The 11,731-nt window shown below is 52.3% G+C and overlaps 1 protein-coding gene across 1 annotated transcript; it reads right to left on the bottom strand.

The window, feature by feature from the left end:
• Nucleotides 1-561: 561 nt before the first annotated feature.
• On the bottom strand, nt 562-11,337 carry LOC100906132 (T-box transcription factor TBX3-like). Its single transcript, XM_003746747.2, has 4 exons — nt 11,195-11,337; nt 2,378-2,645; nt 1,388-1,537; nt 562-1,032 (listed from the first exon to the last, which is right to left on the bottom strand). Exons 1-4 carry the CDS (start codon nt 11,335-11,337, stop codon nt 562-564), a joined length of 1,032 nt encoding a protein of 343 aa, XP_003746795.2.
• Nucleotides 11,338-11,731: the final 394 nt, after the last annotated feature.

Genomic DNA, 11,731 nt, shown 5'->3' with positions numbered 1-11,731 from the left:
CGCCTGTTTATGGGCTCGGCGTTGAAGGTCCGCATGCCTAGCGGGGCTTGTCGACTAAACATTGGAGACTGTCGCTCATTACTGAATCACAGAATGGGCGCATCGATGGAAGAGTAGGTTGCTCGACTGATTGATTCTATGGATGGCGACGTGGCTTTTCTGCAGCTGTTTATGGCGATGCTCATGATCTTGATGGAGTTGTCCGTATGAAATCATGTGTGTTGTTTATTTACAATAAATACAAGTCGAGAACGCTCTCAGTGGTCTGGAGGCGTTCCCATCCCTAACAGGCTCTGACTCGCCGAGTGGTTCGCACTCAGTCTATTTGAGACTTCATTTGCAACATGCTCAGAATAATCCGTCAGGACTCGTCGCTCGTTTGTGAGACATCCTCTGATGCACGGGATGGATTGCGCTAGGAACTCGAGTTTGGGTTTTATTGCAGCAGGTGTTCCTTCGTCTCCGTGATTTTCGGTATGGTTTTCTTTCTCTCGCGGTCTGAGCACGCAGACGAAGTAATTTGACTAGATGGTGTAGTTAGTAGAAGACTTTTCGTCGCGATCAGCGCTCGCCGGCCGAAGGAGGTCGTCCGTACGGGTTATACCGTCCCGACAGATGCGATAACAACAGATTACGCATCGCGAGTTGCGGGTCCAGCTGTGCAGGTGTAGTCAAATGAGATTGTGCGAGTAGGAGCATGTCGTGGAATTGGCGGTACTGCGCCAGCTGCTGTTGGAGCAGGTAGTCGGCGGCTATCGGAGGCACGGGTGGTGACGAAGGCGAGCACGGAGAGGACGGCAGGCCGAGACCGACTCCAGGACTTCCGGCGCTCAACGCCATCGAATCTTCGGGTTCGGAGTCGTCATCCGTGCCGCTCAACCGGGTCGGTACCGGCCCGCCCGCCTGGAGCGCCTGCAGAACTCCTGATTTTGACGCAGGCGGAAGTGCGTATTTTCGTTTATCCTTACGAGCAGCTCCGGTTTCCCGAAAACCCTTCGCGAAGGGATTGTTGTCGATCTTCAATTGGGTGATCTGAAATAAGAGATCGTCTCGGATGAATGTCAGCGCTCGAAATTCGGAGAGACGATGCACTTTCGCAGAACCAAGTGGGTGTTCGGTTGCACCGAAAGCAATTTTCGTTGCATCATATGACCGGGCGAAAAACATCGGAGGATTCGGACAGAAATAAAAATCAATGAGGAGAGGAGACACAGAGAAGGAAATCAGTGCGGCCTACATGAATTAAAAATCGAGAAAAAGTTCGCCGGAATCATTCAATATGGCGCCATTTGAGTGATGAGTATTCGTCTTTGTGTCTCGTGCGGACATGCAATCGGGAGAGGTGATTTATTTCTCCCATTCGAGGGATGCGGCATGGGGCCTTTACCTTTTCGTTCTGGTAGGCGGTGACGGCGATGAATTCCGTTTCAGGGAAAACGAATGTTTTGAAGTTGGAGTAGGGAACTTTGGCGAGATCACAAGTTTTCACCAGATGGAAGCGCGGTTGGTACTTGTGCATCGAGTTCAAGATGGTTTGCTGCAAGGAAAAAGAAGGGACATTCTTAGAAACCGTTTCCACATTTCCCCAAGCGGATTTCATTTTCACGCTCTCAGCGCTTCCTTCGCGACAATTCTCCTAGAGATATCCCTGTAGGCGTCAAATTGGGCATATTGACACGCGAATTCAATCGGTGCCGTGCTATGCGGGAAAAGAGTCCATCGAGATCCGGTCCAAAAAAACGGTCGAATCTATCAGTAGGATATTTTCTGATCCGGAGGCGGTTCCCGGAATCATGTGTTTCCCCGATCCTGGCGACTTGTTCGGAGAAAGTGAACGCCTCCAGCCTCGAGCCCACCGGAGCTATACGATCATCGAGCGGTCCCTTCAGGGGCACGAATCAGTTTGTCGGACGAAGAAACCAACAGCTCGAAAAGATAGACAAACGCTACCGAGAGATAGATGCTTCGGTCCTTCGGTTGAGGAGATCCAGGGGTCGCAAGCTCAGCCCCACGGGGTCGCTATGGGACCGACGATGGCAGCGGCGCCGCTAGCGGCGGCAGGCCCTGTCTCCATGGAGACATAATGAACGACAATTCCGACAGACAAGATGGCACAGGGGACCAACGACAATGGACCAGCTTTATCCAGGGCCACTCCGGGGAGCGAAAGAGGCTCTCCTCCACCGCCTCGAAAGCGGGAGGAAAAAAGCACTCGCTTGATTTGCAATGCCCGCCACCCTGCTGCCGCCTCCTCGGACGCTGTTTGGTTGTTCTGCATCAGCCGCTAATCCTCCCGCGCACTCTGTGGAATCTCTCTGGAGAGCAGCTTTGGAGAAACTCGAGAAGACAAAAGCAAAACTCAAAGCCTGCTACTTACGAATCCGTGCTTGTCGGTGATATTGTTGGTGAGCTTGAGTTTGTGAAAGGAGACCACTTTCTGCATCCATTGCTCTCCGGTCGCCGGCGAATCAGGATGGATATACATTCGTTTGGGCATCTCGGGATCTGCTTTGCCTGCGACGACCCATCGTCGGTTTTGGAATTTGTAGCGGCAGTCGTCGGCAGCAACGACATCCATCAGCATGACGTACTTCGCCTTCGGCTCGAGACCCGTCATACGGACTTTGAACGGAGGGAACATTCGCCTAAAATCGAGGGGAGAACTCATTAGGGAAAATACGTAGTGCATCGATTTTCTTTCACTCCGTCATCACAGATCACCTAAAAGCTCGACCGCGCGTCCTAATGATTTCTCCGCGGCGCTCAGGGAGTTTCGATTTTCGTGCCCCGATGAATTCGAAGTGACGCGGTGCACTAAATCCAGAGATCAAACATTTTTCACCAATCGATACCTCGTTTCTAAACAGAGAAACGTGTCTCCACCACAAATCGGAGCATGGTCGGAACATTTTTCTTAGAGGCGGGGGGATGGGGGGAATTGTTGCCAATGACGTGATCATCGCCAGCAGACTGAAACAGCGAACAGCCGAGGGGGAGGAAACGACAGGATCCGAGGAACACACAGGGAAGTCGCGGAGAGAACGATACAAGGAACCGATCGTCCGGAGCAGTTGCCGGGTGTCGAATCCAGCCGTGAAGCCAATACACATTCTGCTGGTGTCACCAAACCACTGGCCCGGTGGATGTCTACCGCGAATTACACCCCCAAACCCACACGGCTCCTTGTATTTTGTTGGTTGGTTGGCTGGTTGCTTCTTGCAAAGTCGAACTCGCAGCCGGAGCTTTATTACGAAGCTGTCGACCTAATGACGCGTAAAAGTCTCTTCCCATCGTTCGCCCATGTAGTGTGTGTGAAAGCCGGCGCGCGCGATCACAAGCATCGCGGACAAACACAATCACCGATCAAACTCGTTCGGCGGTACTTCGATCAGAATCGAATCGCGCGTTTTATTCACGTCTAGCCGAAGAGTTCTGGTCCGCTCTGCATTTCACAGCATCGACGGTGCCCGCACCGAAGCCCTAACGCCGCCGTCGTCTCGCGCACCAAGAGAATCGAAATGGTGATGTTATGTTCTGAAATGGACAAAGTTCGCGAGACGCAGTCCCTCGTGTGTTCAATGATCGGGTCGTTGAAAATCCATTCCGACCACACACATACACGAACGCGAGCACGCAAGGGACCCTCAGACAAACAGACCTAACGGATAGAACCAAGCGGTCGGAGCCAGACGCGTTGCCGTCTACCCGCATTCTCTGCGTTTTTATTTTTCTGCTCGCGGGTTGTCTCCGAAAATCGTCGCATACTACACCTCCGAAGACGCCAAGTCCGTCAAACGAGGTATCGGAGGTGACGCCGACTTGACGGCTTGTTAGCAGCGTCAACGAGAGAAGTGAAGATCAGGACGGGCGGCGGGCAGGGGCGGGGGGAGGGGATGACGGTCAAAAGTTTATGTGACGTTTGGGGCGAAAACAGACGTGAACGACGTACGTTCTCCGGCAAGACGTCTCAATTTGACAGCCAATTGTCCGTCGAACGAGGGGCCGTTAGGTTGTCCGTCCGTCCGTGGGTCCAACTATGTATCTGATGAAAAGCCACCCACTTAGTGGCAACCACGGCGACGACGATTCGCGCCGGAGGTGATCAGGCTGACCACGGTGCCTGCTGCTGAGGAATGCCTCAACCTGTTCTCGATCGGGATCGTATTCACATAAGCGAACGAACACGCTTTAGGCGAAAGATGTAATTTCCTCAGACGGAGCCACCAAGTCGCGTACTTGCTGGCTGGCTGGCTGGCCGCCCGGCCGACCTGCCGCCAAATCGAAGTCTATTTACTTAACTTCGACTCCATCCCCTGCCTCGTCGACGTGAGTCAACGTCTTGGTCTTCAACGTTTTTCTTCATCGGCTCCAGCCACCACGTCGACGAGCCATCTCCGTGTAAATTGTGTCTGATTGAGGGTTACGAGAAGCAGCAGCAGCAGCGGCTGCGGCGGCGCACCGGTAGCAATATCAAACCAGAAGGTTCTTAGCCTTTATTCTGGTTCGCTTCAGGTGGCTCTCGATAATCCCGAGTGGGGGCTCGTCGTGGGCAACATCTCGTTTCCGAGTCAGTATGTGCAGTGTCACACGGAGCGTGTGAATCGGAGAGCCGTCGACGATTTTCGTAGCGCATCTCTTCTATCGGAATAAAGCGCTCGACACATTCGGAAACCCAGTCGATAGCGAGTCCTGGAACACTCGACCGCCTCAAAGCCGCAAATGTCGTCGCGCCGCCCGGTAGCTGTTCCAGGCCAGTCGAAGAGTTGGAAGTAATCCATTGTTGTCGCTTTTCCTCTTTGGGTCTCCTTTGCTCGCCGGCCCGATGTCTGGATGATGTCGTTCTGGTTGACGCAGCCCGACATGGCGCCAGTCGGTCCTCGGACAAACAACGAAACTCCTTTATGCAATGTTAGTTCACAAACCAATTAGTCGAGACCATGTCGCGACAACTTATGCTCAGGCCCAACCGAGCCTGGGCTGCTCGTCAGTCGGCAGATCCCGCTCCGGGTTCCAAGCACCGATGCCGCAGAAAGTTGTCCCCTCTTCTCCGTATGTGAAAATCTCGTAAGAGACATCGACGAAGACGGTGTCGGCACGGGCTTCGTGCCGACCCCATGCTCCGACTGAGAGCTTGATGCGAAGCTGGCGTGACGCATCCGTTTATCATCCAGTGTCGAATGAACGAGTATTTGAGCATCGACCGAGCGTTGGAACGATTTGCGTGCGTGGGGACACGATAGATGGCAATAATTAATTCAATCAAGCTCTGGTGTAGCCTTCGCGACAGAGTGATAATTTCCGATGAGTGACGGGGTCAAGCGAGCGAGCGAGCAAACAAGAAAAAAAAGAAACCCAATACAGACGAAGGAACCTTATATCAAACGGTGGTCGCTTCTTGTGTTTCGCGCGTCTGCCGACTTATCAGCTTTCGGCAGCGCTTCATCCGAATCTTCTCCGATATCGGTGGGCTGATTAACGCGAATTATCGCCACCGCCGCCTCCACGGGTTGCGCTTAGTTTGGAGAACTAGCGTACGCTTGGCGCCAGCTAATTGCTCGGAGCAACGCTCTGAATGATCGCGAGGAATCGATAGAGACACCTTTCTGCTAATGCAGATGTGTTGGATACAGGCGCTCGAGATGCTCGAGTTCAAAGAGGATTATTGAGCTTCGTACCACTCCCACGCAAGCCAGAATCTCTCACTCGCTCACTCCTAGATCCGATTCCCGAACAAATTAACTGAGGCTCCGATGAGGAGCGTTCCACGCAGGAGCCGTGGGTCGGGACAAATGAAATTCAAATATTGTCGCCTCCTAAACGTCAGAGCCAAGGGCGACGACGGGCCACGGAACATTTTTTGTCTGTTCGTCTCGAGTCACAGTCAGTCACTCACTCCTGTATCAGTGTTATCTGGTGGCGTTAATCGGCGGGCGAACGATGCCAGCGTCTGGACGGACGACTTTCGCGGAACCCGTAGATGATCTTGGAGGGTCTACTCACACATAGGCTCCGGGAGTCTCATGGCACTTCTACGAAAATTGACCGAAAAAAACTCCGAGCAGGCGTCAACTCTCGTTTCGCTGCTTTCCGGAACGATCTGCGAACACTTCTTGGATACCGCGAGAGAAGCAGTCGGACACCGGTGGAAAAACCACCGATCCACGACGACGGAGCAAAGGTACTCGAGAGAAACTCCGATATTGGAAGTGGACGACGCAGACTAGTGGCGCCACGCCGAAGAGGTCTGGGGCATCGGCGACCTTTCCGGGACTTCCATGTGTTGATTTTCTCCGGCTCTATAGCCCCGATGCCCCTAGCCGTCGCGACCGTGGGCCGCGCCCGTCTGGCAGTCGGCTAGTCAGAGATCCGGTGACGATAACTCAGCTCTTCGAACCTACGAAATTTCCGGTTTGAGACTCGAGATGAAAATTAAACTTTTGAGCTGTCGCGGTCTCACGCAGAAGAATAAGCTAACAAGCCGAGAGACACTGATTCAATTTTGAACTGACTTTGAAATGCTAGCCGTGTCGACCGGCGATTTCTCCAGCACATTCGACATCGGGAGGCACGTGTCGCGTGCACAATTATTAATTCGGCACTCAATGTGTTCATGTGCTCATGTGGGTTTCGCATCGTGCTCCCCGGGTCGTCGCCACCGCGACGCCGCCATCGGGAGAAGTGCTCACAGTCCAACAATTTGTCCATCCATCCGCTGGCTCGTTGCTTCATCTACAATGTTTCCTTGTGTGACACTGTAATTCGATTTCATCGTCATTCAAAATGGCAGAGCCCAGGCGGCGAGACAACAGGCTCAAATCCCTCGTGGATTCGCCAACACAATGAAAACGCTGTTCGGCCGTGAGCGAACTCACTGAGTGGAGTCGGAGATCAATCGGCCCTGTTGCCGCGCTGCAACAATTATTATCGTTATTATTATGGATCGAAGTCTCGAGGAAAAGGAATATGAATTCCTTCGACGCGACCGGACACGCTCGATGAGGGATGAAATTCGCGTTTGGAACAGCTGCGGTATAATGCGAATTCGATGGCGTCGAGGCCTCCGGAGGGAACTCGCGTCACCATGAAGTCAGTTCGGTGCACTCTTCATCCTCCTCTGGTGTACTCGTCACTGCCTCAGTCGTTTGTCGTCGACACCCGGAGTCGGAGGAAGTGAGCTTTCGAACTCGAGCTAACTCAATAATTGTAATGAGAAGATAGAGTGACAACGGCGTCGCCGCCGCTCGAGGAGTTCCACTCCGACCAAGAGTTACGAACGAGCACGCGCAACAGCCAAACGAAGTCGCAAAAAGGACAAACGCGGGAGGGCGAACAAATTCACAGCTAATAGAGTCGATGGCGGGAAGAGCGACCGGGAGGCAGGTGACTCTTTTTCCTCGCGGGAATATAGAAGCATTGAGCTCCAAACTGCGTTAGGAGCGACGTGAGATCACAGACAATCGCATCGCTGACTTGTTCATCGAATTTATGCGACTCCGTCCCCCGGAGCAGCACCGGGGCTGACCGTTGGGTGAGGTTCGACGCTATTCGCCCCGAGACGCCGGAAAGCGGAAAAATTCGCTTAGGATTCTCCGGCGCAATCTAATTTTATCTGGCTGCACGCTCTATACGGCTCGCCGTGAATAGTTAAATGTCGTCGACGCCATAATCGCGTCCCTGTTCAAACATCGAGGGCTTGTAAAGCGATGTTGTGCACTCCAGAAGGAGATTAACTCTCTTCCGACAGAAGCTAGAGCCGAGATCTCCATTGTTGTGGCTCGTTCTGTCACCTCTCGTGTTAGTCGATGAAAAGAGCCGAGAAAGAGTTCCGTACCATAGATAAAGATGAGTCATTCTCCCTTGATGTTGATACATTGTGACACCAGAACTTCGGGCTATCGAGCATTGACGTTGCTACAGACGGGTCAGAGCAATGGATATAAACATGCGGCAGATGACCGAGGAGATAAGCAGACAAACAAAAAGAAGAAAACGCGCGAAGGGCTTGAGTGATGGGGTTCCCATACAGAAAGCAAAAAAAATGGCACCTTGATACCGGATATCAAACGATCATCTCTGCTCCGGCTCTTTATCGCGTTCGTCATTGTTTCTGTCGTGTTTTATTGACAGTTGTCATGAGATCCCATCAATATTGACCGCTACGCTGGCGCTTCTGACCGCAGGCGCCCGTCACGGAGACTCATCTACTTCGCAGAGCTTTCGAGGATCTCCGCGAACCGAGTGAGTTTTATCCCGATTTTGGAGATTGAAGGCCGCGGACTATTCCCTTGTTCCAGATCTACGGAATCTGAGCGACTCTAGTCGAGAAGAGACAAAGCGATACACGAATTGGTGTCGGAATAGCAAAAATGGGGTGATCACGTGCAGGGTTCCGAACTTCGAGAGGATCGGAGGTGTTTCACGTCATGAATCGCCGGCCGGAGAGCTTGTCTACCAGAGCGGGAATAACCGGTAGGCGACACTCTATGGAGACGCGTATAACACGTGAGAATCGACTCCGAAAGGAAGACGCAGAAAATCATGAGACGAGAGGATGAAAAACGACCGAACAGCTGTTTCCGAAACAAGCGGGCAGAAAAGTACACACAGAAAACATGGGCAGATGTTTGAACAACGCAGCGTAATGATCCTTTCGAAGGCTAATTGTCGACACTCGGCCCGCTGCCTTGTCGGTCTTCATCATCGGCTCCGTTCGGCTTCGTCTTGGCGAGTTCGTCCACGGTCTGAGCCTCCCTGTCTGCCCTGGACCTAGCAGGCGACTACTCCAGCGAACTCGACGTGAAAATGGCCAAGGACCGAGCTCGCGTAAGTATATCAGATCAGCCCAATTACGGCGGGAAAGTTGATCCCATTTACGGTTAGATTAAATTTGAAGTGGATCATATCCTAATTCTCATCCGTCATTCGGCTTTCATCCGGGTTCCGAATTCCAAAAACCGAGCGAATCACCCTCTCGGCCATAGGATTCACTTGCTGAAGACACCCTGGAACTGTTCATCAAGCGACCGGATGAGTGACGGGCGAGTGAGGTCGGAGCGACGGAGGAGCTCCGACTTCGCCTTTTTCGAATGAGATACTCATCAGCGCCGACGCCGTAAAGCGCAGTAAAGCCCGTCGTGGCGCGCCATGAAGACGCCATCCATGGAGAACAAGACGCCAGTCAGTCAGTCAGCAAGGTAGCCGTCCATGCCCGGGCCTCAGTTTAGACAACGACAAGCTCACAAACTCACGAAATTTAAGCGGACGAAGTCGACAACGACTGCGGCGGCGGTGACGACGACTGCGAAAACCGAGAACACGAAGAAGAAGAAGTCGGAGGAGGTGGCGGAGGGAATTACTCGACTAAAACAAGCACGGGAATCGACGCCAACCGAAGTGTTAACAAGCCACCATAGACTGAACAAGTGAGCACCCATCGATCCTGGACTCACACACACAGAACTTACACACTCACAGACAAACAGAAACTCACAACGGATGGCTGCCACAGCCACAGACACGTTTAATCATCTGGCGTCATCTCCCACTTCGAAAATTGACTTTTAAACCCTGTATTTTTCCCCCTCGCTTTTTCTTCTCCTCTCGCGCGCTCATATATGGGTGGCTCGGAGAAGAAGAATTCGACGTCAATCGCGATCCTCATTGATTTCGGTGTAATTCTGATTTCCTTCACGATGAAAACTCCAGGAGACATGACGTTCGGAACGCAGGGCCTACGCTGCCTTATTAGATTCATTTTTTCTGATGGTTGAGATTTTCTCTCGGGAGAGCTTGCGGCAAGTCAGCTCGGACGACTACCCTAGAATATTTGTCTCCTAACGAGGATTTCAAACCATTTTAATTCGCCGGCGGGGTCTCTGACCGCACTCCTGATCGAGAAGAGACATCAATCTCCAGCTTCGTGGAAATGTTGATACGGAGTTGATTGGGGAGACTCTTCCGCTTCCGGTTTTCAGCGATTTCATTCAGACTCCTTGCCGCTTTTGAAAGAGCAATCGTCGTCGTGATCGCTCGCAACTCATTTCAGAGGATGAGTCGACTGCTGGCGTACATGGATGATGATTGTTCGGTCCCGCAGTTACGTTCATTCAGAATATTGTTAGGGGCACCCGAAGCCAGTCGGCCGTTGGCTACCTGAATCAGTGCGTTGGGTGCATCGTTAAGCGAAGTCAGTCCGTCATCGCGTCGCCACACTAATCGAAAACTGCGTACGTAACGTAGGTAGCCAAGGAGCGAAGCGGAGAAAACGGAGAATCGGGTCGTCATGAACAGCTTTCTGCTCTCCCGGCTGATCCAGTCAGCGACTCAATCTCATAAAACTCCTTTCCAGATTCAGTCGACGATGGGTTAGTGGTCGAGTTCTCCGGTGAATGAACGGAACGAGGAAAACCGGACGTTACGCGCAAACGCCTCCTGGACCATAGATCCCGTTCTTCCTTAGTCGAATCGCCGAATCTGAAGACCATGATCCATGATCGATCCTTCGATCTAGCACGCAGATCTCTTGAAGGACGAGCAGCATACGAAGGGAACGAATGGTTTGGGAATTATTGTCTTGACTCCGATCGTCCAGAGCGTGACTGTCCATGGTGAATACACTGAGTCGCAGCAATTGACGAAAAACGAGCACGCCAACTCGGAGGAGGGGGCTCTGGACTCTCAACTCTCATGACCACCCGCAAGTGCAGAACAGTTGAACCCTCCCAAGATGAGTTACTCATTTTAAGGGCCTCGGAAATCGAGTCGATTACATAAACACGGACGAACAATTGTCGAGAGCATCGATCGGGAAGATCTTTTGTCGAGATAGAAGCTCTCGGAGCTCTAGAAGGTAACTCAGACTGCGATCGTTCGCTCTATTCCCGTGAATAATGATCGGACAATTCGGTCTTGCAGCTGGGCGATCACAGCTGCGCGGAATAAATTTTGAAAAGAACCGCCGAAGAGTCCCGACTGACCGAGCTAATGATTCCGCTTTAACGCGGTCGGACTCGACTGTTTAAACTCGAATCCGGATCAATGAAAACCGTTCCATTTCCTAGTGATTCTGCATAAGTTTGGTGACAAGGAATTCCTTCCGAAGTTCAATCACACACTGGTGAGTGGGAAACCGAAGGTTGTCGGCAATTCATCACCCATATCAACGGGAATAGGGAAATATTTCGGGGGAACTCACCGTCCGGATTTGGTGATAATCATCTCTGTGCCGAGGTTGTGGAAACTCTCCCAGAGTTCTTGGCTCTCGAGGACGACTTTCGGGTCGTACTCATCAGCAAGGATGGACATCATGCTGAAATCGGATGTTTTCCGAGGCGCCATCGACTGGTCTGAGTCTTTGTGGTGTTTACTCGACACGAGGTTTTTCTTTTCGCTGACAATTTCTGCGTCCGATTCTTCGATCCCGCCTCGCATGGTATCGGATGACGGCACCCAAGTCTTGATCGTACCGTGTCCGAAATGCGATAGAAGATGAGCACTATTGAGCGATTGAGCACTGTTGTCGCACTGGGTCGACTCTGACTGAGCGACCGGCGAACTTCACGATAACGAACCTGGCCGAAGTCGATGCGGCTGGTCGAGCGAAATTCGAGTTCACTGAATTATCGCAGCACTGATCGGAGCAATATCTTCTGGAGTTTCTGTTGCCCGAGAGAACTCTCCGATCTCGTGTCCCTGCTATTGCGCACGAGCACGGGTTGTACAGCTGCGAGCA

The sequence above is a fragment of the Galendromus occidentalis genome, unplaced genomic scaffold (genome assembly GCF_000255335.2).
Source record: "Galendromus occidentalis unplaced genomic scaffold, Mocc_1.1 scf7180000077501, whole genome shotgun sequence".
Taxonomy (NCBI): Eukaryota; Metazoa; Arthropoda; class Arachnida; order Mesostigmata; family Phytoseiidae; genus Galendromus; species Galendromus occidentalis.
This window is presented reverse-complemented; position numbering and strand designations above follow the sequence as displayed.